The 23,272-nt window shown below is 43.6% G+C and overlaps 1 protein-coding gene and 1 non-coding gene across 9 annotated transcripts in view; both read left to right on the top strand.

Moving 5' to 3' along the window:
* Positions 1–351: 351 nt before the first annotated feature.
* Positions 352–23,272, top strand: part of Ric8b (RIC8 guanine nucleotide exchange factor B) — a 97,550-nt gene continuing 74,629 nt past the window's right edge. For 4 of the 8 annotated variants that reach the window (XR_001197311.3, XR_002385772.2, XR_002385773.2 and 1 more), the window contains exons 1-2: positions 352–873; positions 9,055–9,102. Coding sequence is in view for 3 of the 8 variants with exons in the window: in XM_021235106.2 (XP_021090765.1) it covers positions 790–873; positions 9,055–9,102 (132 nt within the window). In the remaining 5 variants the exon portion in view is untranslated. Of the gene's footprint in view, positions 874–9,054; positions 9,103–18,305; positions 18,435–23,272 lie in introns of those variants that run through there. The other 4 variants (XR_002385774.2, XM_005083791.4, XM_005083792.4 and 1 more) reach the window with 3 other exon arrangements.
* Positions 13,088–13,194, top strand: LOC121143418. The gene has a single exon (XR_005880607.1). It is a non-coding gene; the product is annotated as a U6 spliceosomal RNA (small nuclear RNA).

The following is a 23,272-nucleotide window of genomic DNA, read 5'->3' as shown; positions in this document are numbered from 1 at the left end:
AGCTCAGCCTGCGCTTGACAGCTCACACCAGGGCCCGGCAGTTTCGCCCTCGCTAGTCAGTCCAACCAGCCACGTCTGGTGCGGGTCAGCAAAGGGGAAAAAAACCTAGCCCGAACACAGTTTAGACCCTCCTACTAACGGTCCCTCCGCCTCTGACCGGGCGGTCTCAGGATTCTGGTTTCCGGCCATCAGTGGACTACAATTTCCAGCATGCCCTTCGTGGGAAGTCTTTCCCGATGGACGACTACCAATCCCGGCAAGCTATTCGGCTCACTAATAACTCAGATGACAGTGTGGGATGACCCCGTTGCCCGCCGGGAATTGTAGTTTTCTAGCCGTGGATTCGCAGATGGGTGGGGAATAGCCCGCCAGTTCTTGTCCGCTAAGGGGAATGATTCATAGAGTGTCAGGAGGGACAGTTCTGCTCGTGAAAGCTCACTACGAAGCTGAACTCTTCTCAAGGCTGGTAGACTGATGAGAGCAGGCAGGGGCTGGGCCTGACCCCGTCTTTGGAGGCTCGTCAGGCCTCCGCCGAGCCCTGGGCCTTGCAGGGGGAGGCCCCAAGGCGCCGGTTGCTGGGGGAGCGGTGACGTCTCGGGGTGAAAGTTGAGGGGCGGTGACGTACGGCCTGCCCGGGCGGAGGCTGGCGGGTTGGAGACTGGAGGGAGGGAGGGAAGGAGGGAAGGAAGGAAGCTGGGAAGGAGCGAGGTAGCGGGGGCGAGAGGCGTTTACCTGGGAGGCAGCGGCTGGGGTGCGCACAGCGGCCGCGGCTCCCCCGCACCTGCGGCCATGGATGAAGAGCGCGCCCTCTACATCGTCCGGGCCGGCGAGGCGGGGGCTATCGAGCGGGTCCTGAGGGATTACAGCGACAAGGTAAAGAGCTCTGGCCCTGGGCGTTCGCTGTCTCGCCCCGGGCCGCCCTCGGGGCTTGCACTTCGCATCCTCCCCACCCCCCTCATTCCGGGGATGCGCTTTGCTCTCCCCCGAAAACGTTTCCGGCTTTGGGCATGCGTGTTTGTGCCCCCAGCCTTTCCCACCCGTGCATCCTGCATCACCCCCACCCCGTACACACTGTAGCGCCCAGCGCCCACTCCTCCGATTCTTGGCCCAGCAGCCTGTCCTGTGGTCTTCTTGCTAAGCGTGCAAGTCACACCCCCAGAATCCGTAGATGCACATCTGTCCAGTGCCTCACTCCTGGATTCATACAATGCATGCGAGGCTTTCTCACCTGCATAATGTAAAAATACATGCTTCTCTGCATAAACACGGCCCTTGACATGCATAAAACATACCAGCAACGACGGCAGTCCTTTTTGTACCAACACCATTGAACGGCTTCTCAGGCATTGATGTCCTATGTGTGCTCTCCCTTGATCCTCAGTGTTTATAGGGTAGATGGTATCATCCTTCCCATTTTATAGATGAGGAAACCGAGATGCAAAGAACTGAAATCATGCCCAAGGTCATGGACATATGTTGTAAGTGGGTGGAAAATCCAACTCCTAATAATACCTGTTATTTGTATCGCATTAACAGCTTTCCTATTCATTATCTCATTTAATCCTGACAGCGGCCCTGTGAGGTATTACCTGTGTTTTGTAATGGAGACTCTAGATGGGCTAAATAACTAGCCCAAGGTCATTCTTGGGAGCCAGAGTCTTCCCACCTAGGTCTTCAAACTATCCATTCATTGTTCTCCCACTTAACAGTGAAATGGTATCTTGTTATAAATACCACTTCCTTCTCTGGAGAGTCTCTCTCTGTCAGGAACCGTTAGCTCTCCCTTTCTTTTCCTTCCAGCAATTTCACGTTCACTTGAGGAAGTGGCCAACCTAGCACCTTTAGTCCTTTAGGAGGCTAAGCTTGTATGAGAATGGTTGATGACTCTCTTCTGTGAAAACACACCCAGCACCAAGGTACACCCTGGATATCACTGATACCTTATTCTTCATAGTTCCCTTCCTGTTTATCTGCCCCATCTGAAAGCCACGTGGCATTGCGCCTGTGTTCACGGTCTCACCTCCTGTAATGTGTCTACTACTGCACTTTGAGAATATGCCATTTCTGCCTTTAGTAGAAAGCACCCCAAGAAGGAGACGTACAATCTTCCCCACAACCTAGTGAGCAAAATAAGAATATTCCTCATTTCACAAATATTATAAGTTGGGATGATAATGAGGTCCCAAATTCATATAGCCTATGGAAGATGGAACTGAGATTTGGGTTTGGCTGTCTATCTCCAAGTCTAGTGCCATTTTGCTGCATTCATTCCTTGGAGCATACATGAGCCCTATTCTGGTCACATCTTAGCCCCTTCACCTTCTAATATGCTTCAGGGTTGAGCGTATCTGCCTAATTTAGGAGAAACTCATTAACATATTTCGTAGATTGTATTATTTCAACTTGATTTATTATTGCTTTCTAGAGAAGAGAAGATGTGGGGGAGCGACAAACTAATTTTCAAAAGGAAGTATAATAATTTGGCTATTGTGTTGAATTAACTAATGTTTATTTAGCACTTACTATATGCCAGATATCCAGCAATAATAGAAACTTTCTTCTACAAGGAAGGGAGGAGGAAAACCTACACTGGGATCTTAGTCCAGTGGTCACTGTTTTGTGTCCTATTCATTTGCTTCCTCCAGCTTATCCCTTCCTCTCCTTGCTCTCCCTTCAGCTTGGTTTCTTCCTATCACTCATGGCCACATCTTGTTTGAACTTAACTCCCTTTCAGATTGTGTTTTCAGTACCATCCTCTCATCGTTTATTGTTTAAGGTGATGTCCTCAAGTGCCTCAGAGGGTTCCCAGACACCTTTGGTGGCCAGGCCAAGACTAAGAATGTTTTGATTTGGGTAAATGGGACCAGATAGCTCTTTTAGGAGAAAGCACTCATGTTTGCATTGGTTACAGTAAAGTAACTAATAGTAATGTAATAGTTATTAGTAGAGGAGCGCTGATTGGAGCACAGAGGGGACAGGTGACCTCCGTGTTGCGCTGCAGCACTGTCCCTCAAAGGGAGGAACTGGTGACATGGATGGGAAGGTGATGTATGATATCCGTAGTCAGTCTGGAAGAATAGATAAGCTATTCAGATTCAGGGTGTATGGGTCTGAAACTCCTAGAAAGCAGATGGATAGCATGCTCTTCAGATTTCTTATCTGGAAAAACGACTTGCAGAATGTTTAGAGGAAGACGTGATTGGGGCATTGAAGGGTCCAGCTGAAAGAGGAATGAGTGATGAGGAGAGAAATTAGTTGTTTGGAAGAGGAGCTGGTTGTTGCTAGTACAGCAGGAAGAAGCTGGGGTCTGGTATCAGATAAACCTTGGTTCTAATCTCACCTCTGCTGTTAATAGCTTCATGACTGTGGATAAGTTATTTCAAGCCTCTGGGTCCTGGTTGCCTTATCTGAAATGGAGGGATTAAACTCCATTGTTTTTACTTATTGTGTGGATTAGATCCATTGAAATATAATGCCAAGCTCTGAGCACAGTGTGTCTATTAAGTCTTCCCCGTTAAGTTATGAGGAGCTAATAGTCCAGATCCTTCCTAAGGTGGTGTGGCCAGAGTACAGGCTCTGGAGCTAGACTCCCTGGATACTGATCCTCAGTTTACAATGCATGTGGCCAAGTCCAAGTTCTTAACTGTGCTGCTCTCTCTGTTCTCTGTCAAATGAGGAGAGTAGCGTCCATATCCTAGGGCTTTGGTCAGGATTGGCTGGGTTCTGTGTGTAAAGCACTTGGAACACGGCCTGCTGCTGAAGAAGCCCATGACTGTTTGCTGTCAACAAAGCCTGTGGCACTGAACTGATGTGGAGAGTGGGGATTTTCCCACTCTTTATCTTAACCTTTGCACCTCCAATGGTATCGTTACCACGGTTTATCTCTTACTGCTTTCAGAGCAGCCAGTAGCTATGTGACTCCAGAATATACCTAATTCTTATGTTGTACAAGGGCTCTTGCTTCATTTGCTGTCCCTTGTTATCTTAGAGAAATATCTGTCCCAGAAAACAGAAAGGAAAAAAAAGTGTCTGTTTGTCAAGGCTAAGTTGCTTCAGAATAGGAAAATAATTCTTTGAATTAAAGTGGTGACGACACAGGCCTCTAATCTTAGCACCTGGTAGGCAGACACAGACAGATCTTAAGTTCGAGGTCAGCTTGAAGTTCTAGGACTACCAGGACTACACAGGGAAAACCTGTCTCGAACACCTCCTGCCTCCCTCCCCAAGAGTGGCTGTTTTTCAGTCTTAAGTTCACCAGCTGACATGCATTGAGCATCTTGTGGGCACCATGACTTTCCTAAGAACTTGTACACACAGTCCCTACATTAACGTTATGAGAGGTGGGAGATGGAGGGTCAGACTGACACGGTGATTGCACACAGGCCTGAGAGCATGTGGCTACAAGTGGCAGAGGTGGCCTTTAGATTCTTCACCAAGTCAGTTTTGCAGGGCTGTGCTGCCTTTCTCTTGTTGACTCTGCTTTTGAGCCCAGGAAGGGCTTATTTTCAGGAGCAGTGTACTACATTCTTTGAAACTGGTGAGCCCTAAGCGCTCTCCTTTAGTTACAGAATGAACTGTTTGTTTTGAGATGTGTTGCTATAGTTTAGGCTATCTAAGCTCTTGGTCTTCCCTCTGGGTCTATTCTGATAACAGGTTTAGTAAAGAGAGGCTGTTAACCATCATTAGCTTCACTGTCATGGGCCCTGAGGTACATCGTAACATTGCAATTTTGTTGTTCTTTTTCAAGACAAGTTTTTTCTATGTAGCCCTGGCTGTCCTAGAACTCCCTCTGTAGACCAGGCTGACCTCAGATGCGGAGATCACCTGTGTTGTCTCCTGAGTGCTGGGACTAAAGGCGTGTTGAAGAGGTACTAGCCTTTGCGCCCAGGGTCTTGCTTGTAAGAAAACACTCTCACTGAGCTGAAAGAACCAAACTTGTCACTTAATAGATGAAGAAACTGAATTGATTAACTGTGACTGGTAGATCCAGAGATTACATAGCATGTTGTAGAGGCAACCTGGACATGTCCTATCCCACAGCCATCTCCATCAGGATTCCATTTTGGAAGCATGGAAACTTATGGTCAGATGAATGATGAAAAAATTACTTAAGATACTGTACCTTAAGTAGGTCTCCAAGAGTTAGTTCCAGGAAAGGTAGCCTTTAGCTCATCATTTATATGTTAGAAGAATGCGACTGGTAGAAAACTAACATGGAAACAGCTGTAGAAATGCAGCCTCTGCATTTGAATGGGAATTTAAATATTCTGGACCATGTAGGAAGATATTTTGCTTTCCATTTTTGAGGTTGAGCTTTGACTTTGGGCTTGCCCTAGGATTTTACATAGAGATATCCTTGTTACAGGTTGTATTTACTTCCAAATTGTTTAACAGTCTGTTTTGAGTTCTAAGATGTAGTCTTTGAGTGTACCTGTAGACATGATTGCACTGACTCTGAATTCTGTAATATGTCAGCATTTAGCCAGACACTAGAACAGAGACCATGCAGTAACAACAGTAGTGGGCATTTAATGAATACCTGCCGTGTGCAAGGTGCCAGCTACAACATATAAAAATCAGGACAACCTTAGGGATCGTAAAGTGCAGCCTGACCAGGGTTGCCCTCAGTGAGCAGCAGAACTGGGCTCATATTTGAGGTTATCTGATGGCTGAGTTTTTTGTGGGGCCTCTCATAGGCGATAAAATCTGCGGTCATGAGTGAGGTGTATCACTGAGAGATTCCAGCTTGCCTGGGCTTCAAGGTGAACAGTGATTTTTCTCTGTGATTTATACTCAGTGTGCCCCTGTTCTGGAAATGAAGTGGATAGAAGGCCATGCTAGTTGGCTAACAGCTCTAGTGAGGCATGTGCACCTGTGCTAGCTCTCCTCCCACCGTTTGAACTACAGGAAGGGGAGTGAGGCAGCAAGACTGGAAAGCTCCATGCCAGCCTGGGACACTAGGAAAGTCCTGACTCAAAACTTAAAAGTATTGCTGAACACTGAACTGAACTCCTGGAACCCAGTGACAGAGAAAGAGGAGTGATGAGCAAAGGGGTCATGACCGTGCTGGTGAAACCCAGAGAAACAGCTGACCTGAACAGGGGGGGAGATCTTGGACCCCATACTGATGGCTGAGAGACCAGCATGGGACTGATCCAGACCCCCTGAATGTGGGAGTCAGTGAGGAGGCCTAGGAAATCTATGGGGCCTTGGGTAGTAGATCAGTGTTTATCCCTGGCATACACATGGGCTTTGGGTGCCCATCCCACAATGAGGGATGCTCTCTCAGCCTGGACACTTGGGGGATGGCCTAGGCCTTGCCCTGAATGAAATGACAGACTCTGGTGATCCCCCATGGAGGGCCTCACCCTCCCTGGGGAACGGAGTGGGGATTGGGTGAGGGGCTGGGGGCACTGGGAGGTGGGTGGGGGAGGAGGGGAGGGAGAGGGACCTGGGATTGACATGTGAAGCAACCTTGTTTCTAATTTAAATAAAAAAATAAAAGCATTTAGAAAGTATTGGAAGGAGAGGTGGGAGAGTCTGTTAAGTCTGGTCTAGCTTGGGTAACTGAGCTAGCCTCGTAGAATCCAGCATCTCTGGATACAGTGATCTTTGGGGTTGGTCCATTCAGAGTTTAATTTCTCATGCCCCCCCATGCTAGTATATTTTCTAATTAAATTAAGCTTTCATGCTGGCTAGATAGGCCCTGAGAAAATTTTTATTATTTTTAAAATGCTGTTTTTATTATTATTTTAAATTATTATTATTATTTTCAATCAAACTTGTTGTGAAAAAGCAACAGAAAAGTAAAAAATTAGCCCTTGGTACTATTCTAAATTCTCACCTAAAAAACAATTCTATTTAGGAAATAGATAGAAGATATTTTTGTAACTTACTGAGTATCTTTTCAAACAAGAATTACTTTTTTCCTGTCCTCTCCTTACAAATGCCAAAAAATTTTGGAGAAGTATTAAGTTTTAACAGCTAGACACATTTATTCCAAATAGCTACAGAATTAATATTTTATATAGAATGACACAGACTAAGCCTTCTTGGTTTCTGATGTAATTATGCCCATTTATAGGGGCCTGTACTGAACTTCCACTCAGAGTCCTGGCCTGCCGCCTCCTTGTCTGCAGTGCTAGATTTCAGTGAACTCTGACTCTGTGAATTCTCAAGTACAGGCTCAGATTCATGGCCTCCTCTTCTGCCCTCTCCCCCTTTCCTCCCTGTTCATTTACTTAGGGTTTTTACTATAAAACAATCCCAGTGATCCACCTTTCTTTCAGTTGCTACACAGTATTTTATCAGATGGATATGATATGTTCTGTAGAACATTGTGACATACATATTTTTTTCAGTATTGTGTATTCAGCTTGCCTCTTTAACTGTATTATAAAACACTGTCATGAATGTGCTTACATAGATACTTTTTCTCTCACTCTAAATGACTTCATTAAAATAAACTCATAGAGTAGGAGCTCTGGGTCAAATGGGGTAAATATTGTTATGGCTTCTAGTATATGTTGCCAAATCACTTTCCCTTTTTAAAGGTTTGTGTCAAATGGAACGAAATATACCGGCTTGTGATGCCCACCTCTCTCTTGGCTTTCTGCCTTCCATCCTGCTCTCCGTGAGCTGGCCTACGGGCTACTGCCCAAAATACTCCGTCCAGAATGTTGTTTATATTCCATCCTAGACTTGTCCAGGTCATGCGTAGCCTGTTGCCATTTCAGATGTAAAGTTTTACTTCTTGCCCTTCTCTCTCATTTCACCTGTTTCCATTGGGTTGATCCATGTTTGAGTAGCCATGTTGAGGTTTTCTTAAATGAACCTTCTCTCTTAACCTCTTGTCTTCCCTTTAACTACTTCTTACACTCAAACTGCCTCCCTCCCAACATTTCTGTAGCTCATTTTGTTTCAAACACTGGTTCTGCAAAGCTATAAAACAGAAGTACCAAAATGATGCTGTCCTTCACACTTAGTGTACTTCATTTGTAGTGGGTTGCAGTCATGTGGGTCAGTATGGACAGCGAGATAAATAGGAGAGGTAGTACAGCACTCAGAGGAATGAGTGGCTTGTTGGTTTGCCTTGGGAAAGCTTCAGCTGGGATTCAGGCAAGCATTTCTGGCTAAAATGTGAGACAATCATACTTGTGTGGTCTTGGTCTTGTGACCACAACTCCTTATGCAGACAGGCTGGTTCTCTCCATTCTCCTGTGCGTCTGCTACAAAATAGAAAGTACACTGTACCAGTCATTTCAGGGGAACCATCACTTCCTTCCTTCCCAGCAGCATCCTAATGTCCAGTTTACTACTGGTCAGGCAGCGAGACGGTGTCTTATGTGCCATGGCCACCGGAACCCTCACAATCACCCTTTAGTTAAGTACTGTCGTCCCTAGAGGAGCCCTGGTACAGTTTACTTGCTTGAAGTCACAACTAGTAAGAGTGAGGAGCCTCCTTTCCACAGTTTTATCTTTCTCTGCAGTTCTCTGCTCATTTCTTTTTTTCTTTCTTTTTTGGTTTTTGGAGACAGGGTTTGTCTGTGTAGCCCCAACTGGCTGTCCTGGAACTGGCTCTGTAGCCCAGGCTGACCTTGAACTCAGAGATCCGCCTGTCTCTGCCTCCGGAGTACTGCCTGTCCTCTGGTGATTTCTTATGGAATAAAAAAAAAGTCCAGCACAATGACAGGCATTTCCAATCCCTGTCCAATGAGAGTTTCAGTCTCATCTTGTGTGTGCCATCCCTGGTGTGCCCCGTTTTTCTCCCAGAGCTGCGGCTTCATGGATGGACGGTTCACACACCCACAGCAAGCACGTGACGCCTCTCAGCGTCCAGCGCACTCAGTTATGCAGTGCCCTGTGCTTGGCATCCCACCTCTGCCGTAGTCTTTCCATGCGGTTTTCATTTGTTTTTATATTATTACGTTTGTCTTTAATGAGAATATTGAGATGAAAAAGCAATATTTTATAAGAAAAATGGTTTATACATTTTGTTTAAAAATCTTTAAAAATGTATGTATTAAAATGACAATGTTTCCTTTTCCCCCTCAGCATAGGGCTACTTTCAAATTTGAATCAACAGATGAAGATAAAAGAAAGGTAAGATTTGATGTGTGTGTGTGTGTGTGTGTTACTCCTGGATGGTTTGAGCACTGAGCTTGTTTTCATCTGGTGGTTGTTGATTAGTTTTTTTCTTTCACTTTAGTTTTTCAGGAATTCTGAGAGGAAAGAGGTAGCAGGTTTAGGATGGTTACACACAACTCGTCCTGTTCATCCCCACAGGATCCCTGGACTTACTTAAGCAGTGGAAAGGTTCAGGTGGGACTGTCACTAGATTTTCTTACTGCTAAAAGTTTTACTTTTCTTGGTGGCAGAATTCCAGGTTGTACACAATGTCAGGCTATTGTAAAGCATGGCTATGATGGGCAGATTTTGGGGAGAGCAGCTTCTCCTGCTATGGTCCCTCAACCTCGTCACGCATTCCTGTCAGCACTATACCTACTGATATTGTCACAGTTGTCTAGGTCATCATAGTCACAGGAATGGAATCAAGAGACTCACACACAAAGGAGTTACTACAAGAAAGGGTGTATCAGATGTATGACTCTTCAGTGTATGGTTGCCTTTCTCAGTGGGTTAAGGCGTGATGTTAATGAGAATAAACCAGTCCTGCCTTGTTGTTTTTCTGGGTTCCATACCTGTATCCCAGCCTCACAGATTCCAGGATCAGATAAGACTATGGCTGAGTCAGTATGCATCTCTTGGTGCTGAAAGGCATGGCTTAGATGCTAGTAGTGGATTGGTGACCTTACATGTGCCGATTTACCTCTCTCTACATACAATACCTGCTTCTCTACCTCCTAAGATTTATCCTATTAATTCTAACCTTAATCTGGATCACTACATTCGTTTATTAGTTTATTCACTGTATTGTTTTTGAGATAATGTTTCTTTGTGTAGCCCTCCCTGCCTGTCCTGGAACTCACTCTGTAGACCAGGCCGGCCTTGAACCCAGAGATCTGTTTGCCTCTGCCTTGAGTGCTGGGATTAAAGGTGTGGGCCGCCACTGCCTGGCACTTCTTGAGCCATCCTCTCACTTTCTGTGACATGTGGTTCTAGCTGCTTGTTCCTAAATCTAAGACAGCAGGCTGGCTGTATCATTCTTAGCACCAATCATGTGTATATCTCTAGACAGTCTTCAGATAAGTCTTCCTACAAAACGGCCCAGTGTCTGTGGAGGAGAAACTGGTAGTTAGCTGTTTAATTAAGAAGACCTTTGCCCTTTGACCAAAATATGTCACTTTTGGGGATGTTTTACATTTAGATTGAACCCAAGTGAACAGTTTTTTTTCATTAAAATGTACATAAACAGCAAAAGATTGGAAACAGCCGTTTAAGGGATGCTGGGAAGAAACAGTGACACGCTGACCGAATACTGTGAAGTAGCAAAAGTTCTATCCTGTGCTTTTGAAAAAGAACAAAGTAAGGCATTTGAGCAAAGCATATTGAATGATGGACTCACACTAGAAATTCAGGTTAGGAAGGCAGCAGCTGTAGGTTTGATTGGGAGAACCATCCTACGTTTGTAACATTAATGCTGTATTAGGGTCAAACTCCAGAGTCTCGATAGTGCTTTACTCGTCATGAAGGGCAGAAGAGGTCACCAAGTCACTGAAGTGTTTGCTTCACAATCAGGACTCAAGTTCACTTCATAGAGCCAATGGAAAAATTCCAGGAGCAGTAACACACGTTTGTGATCCCCAGACTGGAAAGAGAGACTAAAGGAATCCTGAAACACATACATACACCCCTGCAATACATACACGCATATACACATGTGCATAAAAAGCTAAATACTATGTTTTACCAATACAAATATTAGTTAAAAGGGAATTTTCCAATGTTAATTGTATATGCTGTTTGTTTTCTGTACAGTAGTAAAAAAACCCTGATTTTTCTAACCATTCTACCCACTTGCTCTCTACATGGGTTTGATTCCAGCAACATTCCTTTGATACACACACAACTCCCAGATATTCAAGTTTCTCATCTTCCTAGTATTTGCATATAAGTACACATCTTCCCATATACTTTAAATAATCGCTAGAGGCCCATTATGATGTGAATGCTTTGTGAAGTTATAGTGCCTCAGGAGTAATGATAAAATAGTCTTTGTATGTTCAATGCAAAGATGGTGTTTTTTCCTAGTAGTTTTGATCCAAAGGTTGTTTGAATCTGTTGCTGTAACGATTGCCCTCTGATACTTTTAGATCTCTGGAGAGAGTAACTTCTGCACTAGTGTTTATTTCAGTTTGTGTGTAGGTTTCTGCTTCCTGGGAGGTCTGTTATAAACAAGTGTCATTAGGGACCTAGCTAGGTAATCTTCATTAATGGAAAACACTGGCAAACAAATCCATTTCAGTCTCAAGTGGTTAAAACCATTAGTGACTCTTTGATGCCTACAGTGCCTTTCAGACACTGATAGGGAAACTGTGGGGCAGCTCCAAGGCTAACAGTATTAGAAGTTCTCTGTGGAAGCAGTAGTTAGCACTTCTCTACATTGAGTCCAATATGAAAATACAAGGAATCAAATTACTATGTAGTTTCTTTTGCTGTCCTTAGACTACCCTAATTGTGCTTCTAGAGCAGTGGTCCTCAACCTGTGGCTCTCTACCCCTTTGAGGGTCACATATCAGACATTTACATAACAGTAGCAAAATCTGGATACTAAAGTAACAACGAAATAGTGTGATGTTTGGGAGTTACCAAAGCATAAGGAACTGTGTTAAAGGGTTGCAACATCCGGAAGATTGAGAACCACTGCTCTAGAGTCTCTGTCAGTAGCTACTTGGTTACAAAAATTCAAGACCTCCCCTCCTTTTATAAAGTACAGTACTTTGATAAAAACATCAACTAAAAAATCCACCCATAGTAGTAATCTTTCTTATATTAAAAATAAAATTTTCTGACAACCTAGAATAGTGTAAGCAGTGCCCTTCAAAGAAAAAAGAAACTTGATTATATTGATTTTGTGTATGTGATGACAGATGATCTCTAGATCTGGTTCCTGACACTTGTGTCATGGTTTTCAGTTTGCATAGATTTGCTTTTCCTGACTAGTGCCATGGAGCATGGTGAGAATATTACAGTGAGATTCTGAGGTTTATGCTCACACTGCCAGGATGTGGGGAAGCCTCATTTAGAAAGGATGCATGGAGGTCTTCAGTGAGCAGTGCTTGGGAGCTCTTCTCTTCATTACCTTTTGAAGTAGATTCTGAAATACTGGATATTATGATCTTTTTTTTTTTTTTTTGGTTTTTCGAGACAGGGTTTCTCTGTATTGTTTTGGAGGCTATCCTGGAACTAGCTCTGTAGACCAGGCTGGTCTCGAACTCACAGAGATCCGCCTGCCTCTGCCTCCCGAGTGCTGGGATTAAAGGCGTGCGCCACCAACGCCCGGCTGGAAATTATGATCTTTTACCTTGTCTTATCTTATTTTGCCACTGTGGAGATGGCATGTAAGCATGAGTTTGAGTTGGGAGCTAGCAAAGGGACTTAGCAAATGGGGATGTGTATATTTTCTTAAGGAAGAAAGTCAGATGCAACTCTAATGTTTGTGACTAGGATGCAAACTGTGACAGGTCATGTGGATCATTGTGTATTTGGGCAGAAGCACCTGTACTTGCTTTGCATCTTCACCTAAAACGCTGGGCTGTGATTACCTGTCAGTACATAGCAAATGTAGCATGCAAATGTGTGAGACGAGGAAAGGAAATGGGGAATAATTTGGAAACCCACATCGAGACAGTGAAAGCTCTTACTTTGGTTTTAACACAAAACATCCCTCAAAACCCAGAAAAGACTATTGCAGTCACAGTTGAAAAAGATATGTCATCAAATGACTAGCGCTGGATGACAGCTCAGGGACACAGTTTGCCTAGCATGTGTTAGGCTCCACGTTCAGTCCTCAGTACTGGGGAGTGGAGAGAGGAGTAAACACCTGTGATTAGGAACATAGATAGCATTGTCAACTGTGCAAAAGCTCCAGCTGTCTATAATAACTGCGTATAAGATCATTTTCCTCGTGCTCGCTTTGGCAGCACATATACTAAAATTGGAATGATACAGAGAAGATTAGCATGAGCCCTGCACAAGGATGACTTGAAAATTCATGAAATGGTTCATGTAAAAACAAACAAACAAGCAAACCATTTTCCTCAAAAGGATGAGTGTTTCACACCTAAACTGCAAGCATATTTTATAACTGAGACTCATTTCTGTTAAGGCGCCTGGTAGTTGCTGATTTGAAATTGTGAGCTCTTTAAGGGGACAGAAGCCTTTATTACTCGCCTTGTGCTCTCAGCTCCTTCCCCTGAATGCTGCCCTGTAGTGATGTATGCTGGCCTTGAACTCACTGCTGAGATTAAAGGCGTGTGCCACCATGCCCAGCCCTTTCCCTCATTGTGTTGACATCACTGCTGTGCCACAGTGGAATAGCCTGAGGCATGGGTTCTTGTTCTGATAGCTTTTGTCAAACTTAAAAGAAAAAACTCAATATGGCTTGTAAATTTGAATCAGAGTTTACTTGACTCTGTCTAAGGGAACACATCGGTACCTGGTACAAATAGAGTGTTCACTCTGAAACTAGTCTCATCAGAGATAATCTTCAGGCTGGGCACAGAGCTCGGTTGTAGAATGCTCTCCAGTGTAGCCAAGGTTCTCAGCTCCCTCCCTGTCTCCCTCCCTCCCTGTCTCCCTGTTTCCCTGTCTCATAGTTCAGTTGTAGAATGCTTTGTAGCACATCCAAGGTTTTGGATGTCCCTCCACCAACAGAGAGTAACTTTAAGTATTTTTTTTTTTTTTGGTTTTTATGAGACAGGGTTTCTCTGTATTGTTTTGGAGGCTGTCGGTCCAGCCCAGCCTCGAAGTCACAGAGATCCACCTGCCTCTGCCTCCCGAGTGCTGGGATTAAAGGCATGCGCCACCACCACCCGGGGACTTTAAGTATTTTTTTATTCCATTAAAACATGTGCGGGAGGAGGGGGGAGAGGGAACTTGGATTGACAAGCTATTTAAAATTAAAGTAATAAAAAAAAGAAACATGTGCATACAATACAAAATTCACATCTCAAGATTTTGTTTTTAAAGTTCTTATCTAGCAGGAATCTATTGCAGTTTTTGACTGTTAGGCAGAATGAATGTCTAGTAGTAGTTCAAACCAAACAATTTGAGTTTTATTCCAAGCTGTACCTTCCACTGTAGATGTTTGGCCAGAGAAGTGAAGGGATAAATCTAGGGGGAAAGGACAGAAAAGTGCTTCTAAGCTAGGAGATATATAGGTGTGTGTGTGTGTGTGTGTGTGTGTGTGCAAGTGCATACCCATGTGCCTACATGTGCTCATGGGAATGGACATGACACTGTACATGTGGAGATTGGGGACTTGAGAAGTGGACTCTGTCAAGCCCCATCCCTGGTGTGGTGGCGGCTGCACTCCTCCACCTGCTTAAGTCTGTCTGGTTTCTGTTGTGCACTGCATGCTACCCTGGGGTTTTTGCAGATCCTCCTGAGTCTGTCTGCCTGTCCTCTCTGCAGATCCTCCTGAGTCTGTCTGCCTGTCCTCTCTGCAGATCCTCCTGAGTCTGTCTGCCTGTCCTCTCTGCAGATCCTCCTGAGTCTGTCTGCCTGTCCTCTCTGCAGATCCTCCTGAGTCTGTCTGCCTGTCCTCTCTGCAGATCCTCCTATGTCTGTCTGCCTGTCCTCCCTGCAGATCCTCCTGTGTCTGTCTGCCTGTCCTCTCTGCAGATGGAGCAGGGACTCCCCAGTGCTTTCCAGCACACCCTGCTTTCCCAGGCTCCAGCCTGCAGCTCAGCTCAGCAGGCCGCCAGCAGTGCCGGCACTTATCTGTTGAGCCCTCTCCCTGGCCACCCTGTGATCTTTGTGCTTCTTTTTCCAACTTCTGATGGGGTGATAGGAGTAGTGTCCCTAATTGACATTACGGAGTTTGGGGTGTACTTTCTCATCTAAACATGCCAGTGAGTTTGTCTTTCAGTCATGATAGTGTATGGGGCTCTATAAACCCTCATCCAAATGAACCTTTGAAATTTATTTTTTAAAAATTAATCACAAGGGTTTTTTTTTAACTAATCCCAAGAGTATGTAATGAAGAGAACGTATACTGAAAATTTTCTGAACTCAGTAAGAAAAGTAAATGGGTGGATGGCATGTGAACTGATACCTCCACCAAGCAGGTGCAAGCGGAGTGCACTCCGGCTGTTAGTTGGAGGGCTTCTTCTCAGGAGGCATGCAATTTATATTTTTAGTCTTACTTTTCTCCTGCTGCCTTCAAGATTTTCTCCTTTAAGTTTTAGTAGTTGGTTTTCTCCTTCTACCATGGACTCTGGGGATCTGATTCAAGTTGACAGGCTTATTTTCCATGTGGTCCCTTCAGTGATTTTTTAAAGGTATCCGTGTAAAGCAGTGTGTCTGTAATGTGATGGTGAGCTAACAGCATATATAAATACGATGCCTTTGCCAGACTGCCACAAATGTCAGCAAAGCTGTATTGTCCTACAGTGACTCCAGATGGTAGCTGGAGTCCCCAAGGACAAACCAAAAGAAGCAGAAATTATTAATTTTAATTGTTGTATTTGTGACTTTGTAGATACAGTGTATACAAAAATATTTCAAAAGACAAAAGGAGGATTACTGTACAGGAATGATACTTGTATGCCTTCCAGAAATTAATTTAGTCTGGAGCAGATCCGTAAAGCGCATACAGAAAGCCACAAAGCAGTGTTCTCACCTTCCTAACATCCCACCTTTACCACAGCTCCTCATGGTGCTGTATCAAACATAGAATTATTCCATTGCTACCTCATAACTGTAACTTTGCTACTGTTAGAAATTGTAGTATAAATATCTGTGTCTCAGGTGCCCCCCATGAAACAGTCATTTAGTGCCCAAAGGGGTTGAGGCCGCAGGTTGAGAACCACTGCCTTTAAGCAATAAGTATATAGCTCAAAGTTAAACATTAAAGACTATAAGACTTCACTGAGAGTAATTAAAGAAGATCTAAGTAAATAAAAAAACCCATGTTTATAAATTAGAAGGCTTACTATTGCTAGAATGTCAGTCTTCTCACCGATCTACCAATTCAGTGTAATCCCTTCTAGAGTTCTAGGTGGCTTCTCGTTAGAAGTTGACAGATCAGTTCTGAAATTAAAACAGGCACAGAATATCCAGAAGAGTCATGGGAGAGAAAAATGGCAATGGAGATGGTATGGTGGGGTGTGCTTGTGATCCAGGCATATGGGAGGTAGAAGCAGGAAGGTAAGGGGCTCAAAGCCAGCCTTGGCTACTTTGAAAGTTTAGGTGCATCCTGAACAACATGCCTCAAAGAGGGGTGGGGGCAGAGTTAACAGTTTCAAAGTGCACAGAGTGGTGGAGGCCAAGACTGGGAACTAGCATGGACACGGCTGTGGCTGTTAACAAGCGAAGCCGTTCCCAGATAACCATGGGTAATGATATGGTTGGCCCTCACCTAACTCCACTTCTTATTAAAAAATGCAATTGGAGGCTGGAGAGATAGATAGCCCGTCTCTTACAAGCACTGGCTGCTCTTCCTGAGGATCCAGGTTCAATTCCCAGCACCCACATGACAGCTCACAACTGTCTGTAGCTCCAGTTCCAGGATATGACACCCTCACACAGACACATGTGTAGGCAAAACACCAATGCACATAAAAATAAGTAAAAAATTTTAAGAAATGAAAATGGATCAAAGATCTGAATCTAAGAGGTAAAGACTTAAAGCAGGAATTTCCTTGCTTTCAGAAATGATACCAAAAACATAAACAAAAAATAGAAACAGACAAACTAGGCATTGTCAAAGTTAAAAACATTTGTACTTTAAAACATACTACCAGGGAGCAAAAAAAAAAAAAAAAAAAAAGATAATCTGCAAAATATTGGAAAATAATTTATCTGGTAAAAAGTTCACCTAAAATATGTAAGGAACTCTTTAAAACATTTTTTGAAGTTTTATTTAATGTTTTTTTTTATGTGTATGAGTGTTTGCCTGAATGTGTATTTGTATACCATCTACATACTTGGTGCCCATTGGATGCTCTGAAGCTAGTTGCGGATAGTTACAAGCATGTAGGTGCTAGGAACTGAACCCTGGTCCTCTGCAATAGCAACAAATACTCTTTAACAGCTGAGCCATCTCTCCAGCCCTAGGAACCCTTTCTTAATCAGAAGACAACTAAAATGAACAGAGAACTAAAGAGGTAGGTTTCCAAAATAAAAAATTGACATCATTAGCTATCAGGCAAAGGTAAATCAAAACCTCCATAATAAAACAACTGTCCTCTAGTGGGCTAGAACAAGAGATAATAACAAATATTGACAAGAATGCCAAAATATCCAATCCTTCACACGCTACTTGTAGGAAGTGGTACAGCCAGTCTGGAAAATAATCTGGAAGTTACTCACAAAGTTAAGCTAGCTACCATCTAACATACCTGTTGCATCCCTAGGCATCTAGAACGGTTCTCATGAATGTGTTACAAAAAAAAGAAATGTGGACATAGCCCAGGTAAAACCACACACACAGGTTTGATGCTTAATAATCAAACAATAGATTGCCCATCAGCACATCAGTGATGAACAGAATCTTTTTATTCCTACAGCAGAATATTATCAGTTAAAAAAGAAGTAAAGTGACTAGTATATGCTAATGGTGAGTGGACCGTGAAAGTGTGCAACGTGAAAGAGGCCAGACAGATGTTGTGTGATTTCTGTTAGTGTGAAGCGTCTTGGATAACAGATCCTTAGTGACAGAGAATAGATTAGTAGTTGCCAGGGACCCTGAACTAGGGAAAGAGAGGAGCCAGGGCTTCCTGCTAATGGGTATTGAGTTTCTTTTGGGAGAGATGAAAATATTCTAAAATTAGATAGATGGCTGCACAAGTATGAATATGGACTCTAACAGGCTGGCCTTTATGTAAATTATATTTTGGTAAAATTGCATAAAAAGAAGTATTACTAAACTATGCTATATGCCTTTCGTCTTAGAAGCCCCATCTGTCTGTGTGCACATTTAAGCCTTACAACAATGCTTTAAAGTCCATACTACGGTTCTTCTTGTTTTACAGGAGAGGAAACAAAGCATACAGAGAAAATGCTCTGAACTAGTGAAGTGGTCAGACCTCAGCTGCCTGGTTCATAGCCCTGTGTCACAACGTATCAGGCTGGACTACCCATTGTGTGACTTTAACCTCCTTTTTGCCTCTGCTGTCCAGGACTCGAGTTTGCTGTGGAGTGTAGACAGACTGACCCTGAACTGATCACCAGCACTGAAGGGCACAAGAGGGCATGCTTACCATGAGGAGCTGGGTGGATAACTAGAGGACTTGGCCTCTAGAACTTAGGTGTGTTGCAGAGTTTTTCAGATATGTCAGAATTTTGTTGCTGTTATTAAGTGTAAGGCTCTCTTTTCCAGTACTTCATCCATGTCTCAGAACTTTTGCTCATATGTCAAGGAAAGTGGAATGTTTATGTCTGTACTTGATAGAACTCGTAGGGACCAGACATTGCAGTGATCCTTATTACTCCAGTTAAGGATGGAAAACTGAGATAGCTTTTACCTAAGGTCCCAGCTTGGCGGTAGAGCTGGGGCCAGAGCAAGTGCAGTTCCTCTTGCCTTTGGTGATCATCACTGTGTGGTTCATCCTCAGAGAACTCCCGTTGGAGTAAGGAGCATGAGTAGCTTCCCACACAGGGCCCTGAGGTACTTGCACCAAGGACATCACACTCTGAATACTGCTTCAGTCCCAGTTTCCCAGCAGCCATTCTGCATGTGGATGACATCATCAAAAAGGCTTTCACCAAGGTCTGCTCTGGTTAATTCTCTTAGTTGCTCCATGGTCCTCTCTGATTCTGTTCATGTTTCTCCATTCTTCTGTTACCTCCTTCCAGCTACTCAACAGCCTTGTTCTCTTGCCTTAATAACACACCCGCCAAGAAGCTTGTCTGACTAAAACCCTTGGATTATTTTTCAGTATTTTAGCACAGAGCTTAAGTTGTTGTATATTGAAAGATACTTAGCATCTAGTCATTTTACGTATGTTAAATCTCTCTAATATTACAAAATATTTGAGTCCTGTTCTATTATTGCTCAATAACCCCAAAAAGATGTTTCTTCATTTAATATGTCTCTTAAAACTTTTTACTCAATTGGAGAATTCTGGTATACAAGAAATGAAGATACTTCTGTAACTGCCAGTGTTAACTTAAAAACCTAATTTTTTTTAAAGACTAAAATTTTGCATCTGCACTGGATAAAAGGACATTTTAGAAAATGAAGACACTTAAATAGTAAGAGAAACAGTGGTGTTATGTTTGAAGAGAAGACATTTTTACATGTGCTTTTCTACCCTCAGCAAGAAAGGAGGAGCAGCTAAGTGGTTTCTAAGTTTTGTTTACACCCAAGCTGTCTTTGCCATGTGTCAGTAAACGTTTGATGTACAGCACACCATTTGCAGGACTGCTAATTAGCAGGGAAACTTGAACCAAATCATTTTAATGATTGTTTCTCACAACTCTTTTCCATTTTTACGATAGACACTGAACCTAGCCAGTGGGTCTGTATTACTGAAAAATGAACACCCAAGAAGGGAAATAAAACTGCATCTGTTAAATGAATGAGAATTTGTCTTTCATAATATGAATTAGGGACCCCCCAAATTTATAAATAAAACATTGCTATAAATAAACATGAATTAAGATGAGTATTTATTTAGAAAAATGTGTTTGGCTTGTTTTTTTTTAATAAAAAATATTCAAGTTTGACCCCCAGAATCCTTTTCTATAGCCTTTATTAAAAGCATGTTTTACTATTCTAGCAGTAATTTATTAACTGTTTAGTATTTTTAAAATACAGGTTTTGAATAGTTCTTTTACAGAAGGGACAGTTACTAACTTATTTTCCACTACTGATGTAGTAACCCTCCCTCCCTCCTCCCTCCCTCCCTCCCTCCCTCCCTCCCTCCCTCCCTCCCTCCCTCCTCCCTCCCCCTCTCCCTCCTCTTTCTCTCCCTCCTCCCTCTCTCCCTCCCTCCCTCCCTTCCTCCTCCCTCCCTCCCTCCCTCCTTCCTCCCTCCCTCTCTCCTTTCCTCCCCCCTCCCTCTTTCCTCCCTCCCCTTTCCCCCTCCCCCATCACTTCTGTTTTTCTTTCTTTCTTGCTCTTGCTCACTTGCTGTATACAGAGGGCAAACATTTAGAACTATCAGCTTCAGGTGACTGACCTTCAGTTCTGGTTAAGAACTAAAATTAGATCCCTGTGGAATATATATCCATTGATGTCTTGTGGAGAGTATGGGCATAACCTTGAGTGACCAAAAAGACATCATCCAAGGATTTTGGTTTGACTATAAAAATTCCTTGAACATCTCTCTTCTTTAAAAATTCCTGTGACTTTTGTATTGCAATTTGCAATGCATCCCAGTATTTTAGTATCACCATGGTTCAAAGGATCCCCAGATGAATGTACAAAGTTTATTTTAAGGTTAGAGTCCTATCCTATCACTCGAAAGTTACTTGGTTGATTCCAGTGAGTACAGATGAAGTAGCACTGTAGGCAGAATGGGAAAATAGCAAGGGGAAAGTCCATGTTCATTGGAGAAAGTGGCAGGCTGGAAATAGAGCTTATTTAGTACACTACAATAGAAGAGCAAAAATGGTTTTTAAAAAAGATGAAGATTATAGGACTGTGTTTAAGGACTCAGATCTGTTGAAGGAGGGGGAAAATCAGCCACCATTTCTCTTCACTGTCCTAATTTAATGCAGAGTCATGTTTAATGTTAAGAATGGCCACTTGTCTTTATTTCTTATATATGACAAGTAAACAACCCACAAAATAGGTACTCCTGACAGATGAGGAAATTGAAGAAGCTTGCCTTTTTTTTTTTTTTTCCGAGACTGGGTTTCTCTGTATTGTTTTGGACCCTGTCCTGGAACTCACTCGGTAGACCAGGCTGGTCTCGAACTCACAGAGATCCGCCTGCCTCTGCCTCCCAAGTGCTGGGATTAAAGGCATGCGCCACCAACGCCCAGCACCAACACCCAGTGAAGCTTGCAGTTTTATCTGCAGTTGTGAAGCTGGGCGTGAAACCCAGAGCTTTAGCAGCCTGTTAAGTAGTGGGAACGTAGCACTCTGTAGCTCACAGTGCTCGAATAGTAGCGTGTTCTGCTTGTGTATTTGCAGGCAGTGTGTCAGACATACCTAGGGGAGAGCAGAAATACATCACAGAGCTTGCCTCCTTCCAAGTTGATAAGAGAGATGACTCTCCACAAATACAGTTCAAGGTCACAAGTGGTCAGTTCTGAGAGTAGGGATTAAGTACTCTGGACTTAAAATTGTAAGAGACTACTTCCTACTCTGGGATGGTGAAAAAGATGGCATTATTTTGAAGATAGGAATAATTTAGCAAGGTGCAGCTGAGAGGACACTAACTATGGGAAATAAGAAAATGGAGAGCAGAGGGGTTCATAAAGGTATTAGGGAGTTACTGTGCCTGCACCAAGGATATTGTCACACTAAAGCACAGTTATAGGGACTCTGAGCTCTTTCTAGTCATTGAGCTTGCTGCCAACTCCAGGAAAAAGCCCCTCCCTCAGTGAGTACTACTAGCTGAGTTTTCCAGTTGGACATCAGGAAACCTTTCTGACTTTACTTTCTTCTTCGCCCTTTTCAAATCATCCAGTTCTGCTTCAGGAAAATTTCTTTGTCACAGGCCAGGCAGTGGTGGCCACGCCTTTAATCCCAGTACTCGGGAGGCAGAGGCAGGCGGATCTCTGTGAGTCAGAGACCAGCCTGGTTTACAGGGCAAGTTCCAGAACAGCCTCCAAAGCAATACAGAGAGACCTTGTCTCGAAAAAAACAAAAGCGAAAACATCTGTGTCGCTTTACCCAGTTTCACCTCCACGATCTTAGTTAGACCTCTGTCATTCCTCCCTGCGCCCTGCACAACTGGCCCTGCCTCTTTTTGTTGTTGCTGCTTATCTGTGTTCCAGGTTAGGTCAGCATCAGCTGTTCCCAGGGTACAAGAGTAACCATTCTCCTGCTTAGCACTCTCCACAAGTTCCTCACCTCCCTCTGGAGAAAGTCCAGACTTAGCATCCTCTCATCATACAGTCTGGTCTGTCTCCTCTTTACAGAAAGAAAGGAAGACAGCGTCTCTCCACCAGACAGTCCCTCTGCATATCTCCACGTTTCTTTTATGTGTCTTGAGAGCTCTCTACTGTTCACTTTCCCTGCCTCCAGCTATACTTTAGAAAGGTCTTTATGAAGATACTGTGGCCTAGCATTGCCAGCTCCTGCTTTTGAAACACCTGAGCATTCCATCCGTAAAATGCTTTCTTCTGTCTCCCAGAACACCCACACTTTAAATTCCCTCTTAAAAACTAGTCATGGTCTTGGCATTTTCCAAGGCTCTTGTACCTTTCTTTCTGTTTTTCTCTATTCAGTCTAATGCAATCATAAATGAAGTGTTCCTTCTCGTACAGAAAGTATAGCTTCCACGGCTGCTTATGGTTCTACCACATACATTCAGCTTCCTCCTTGACATTTTTATAAGTATTTCAAGCGTATTGTGACCTCACAGAGTTCTCTAAGCCTGTCCTTTCCCTAGTCATCCTTGCTTTGTAAGTGTGTTGGTGAAGCCAGAAATTTTCTCTCACACGGCAAATGCTGTCAGTCTCTTAATGCCACTGCAGCGGGAGCTGGGCTTACTCTCCAGTCTCTTCTCCGTAGACAGCCAGCTTGGTTTACTTGTTTACTCTCCAGCTTCTTCTCCGTAGACAGCCAGCTTGGTTTACTTGTTTACTCTCCAGCTTCTTCTCCGTAGACAGCCAGCTTGGTTTACTTGTTTACTCTCCAGCTTCTTCTCCGTAGACAGCCAGCTTGGTTTGGTTTTTAAATCTTAACTGGGTTTAGCTCTCCTTTGCATCGACTCTTAAGCGACTTTTCCTAGCAGTTGAGCTGTGAGGCTCCACATGGCTGGTTCCTGCTCACGTGGAATTTCTTCCCCCAGCAGCCCACTGCTACGTAGCCTTTCAACTCTGCAGACATCCCTGACTCTGCCTGTGCTGCTCTGCTGCACTCTGTGGTTAGTGTTTCTATAGTCACAACTAACCTGAAGCATCGCCCAAGCTGGTGTTTCTCCAGCTCCTTAGCAAAGCATCCCGCCTCCTTCTTTTACAATGCTTT

This window comes from Mesocricetus auratus, unplaced genomic scaffold (assembly GCF_017639785.1).
Source record: "Mesocricetus auratus isolate SY011 unplaced genomic scaffold, BCM_Maur_2.0 Super-Scaffold_100011, whole genome shotgun sequence".
In the NCBI taxonomy this organism is placed as follows: Eukaryota; Metazoa; Chordata; class Mammalia; order Rodentia; family Cricetidae; genus Mesocricetus; species Mesocricetus auratus.
Note: the sequence above shows the minus strand (reverse complement) of the source record. Positions and strands in the feature narration are given on the sequence as shown.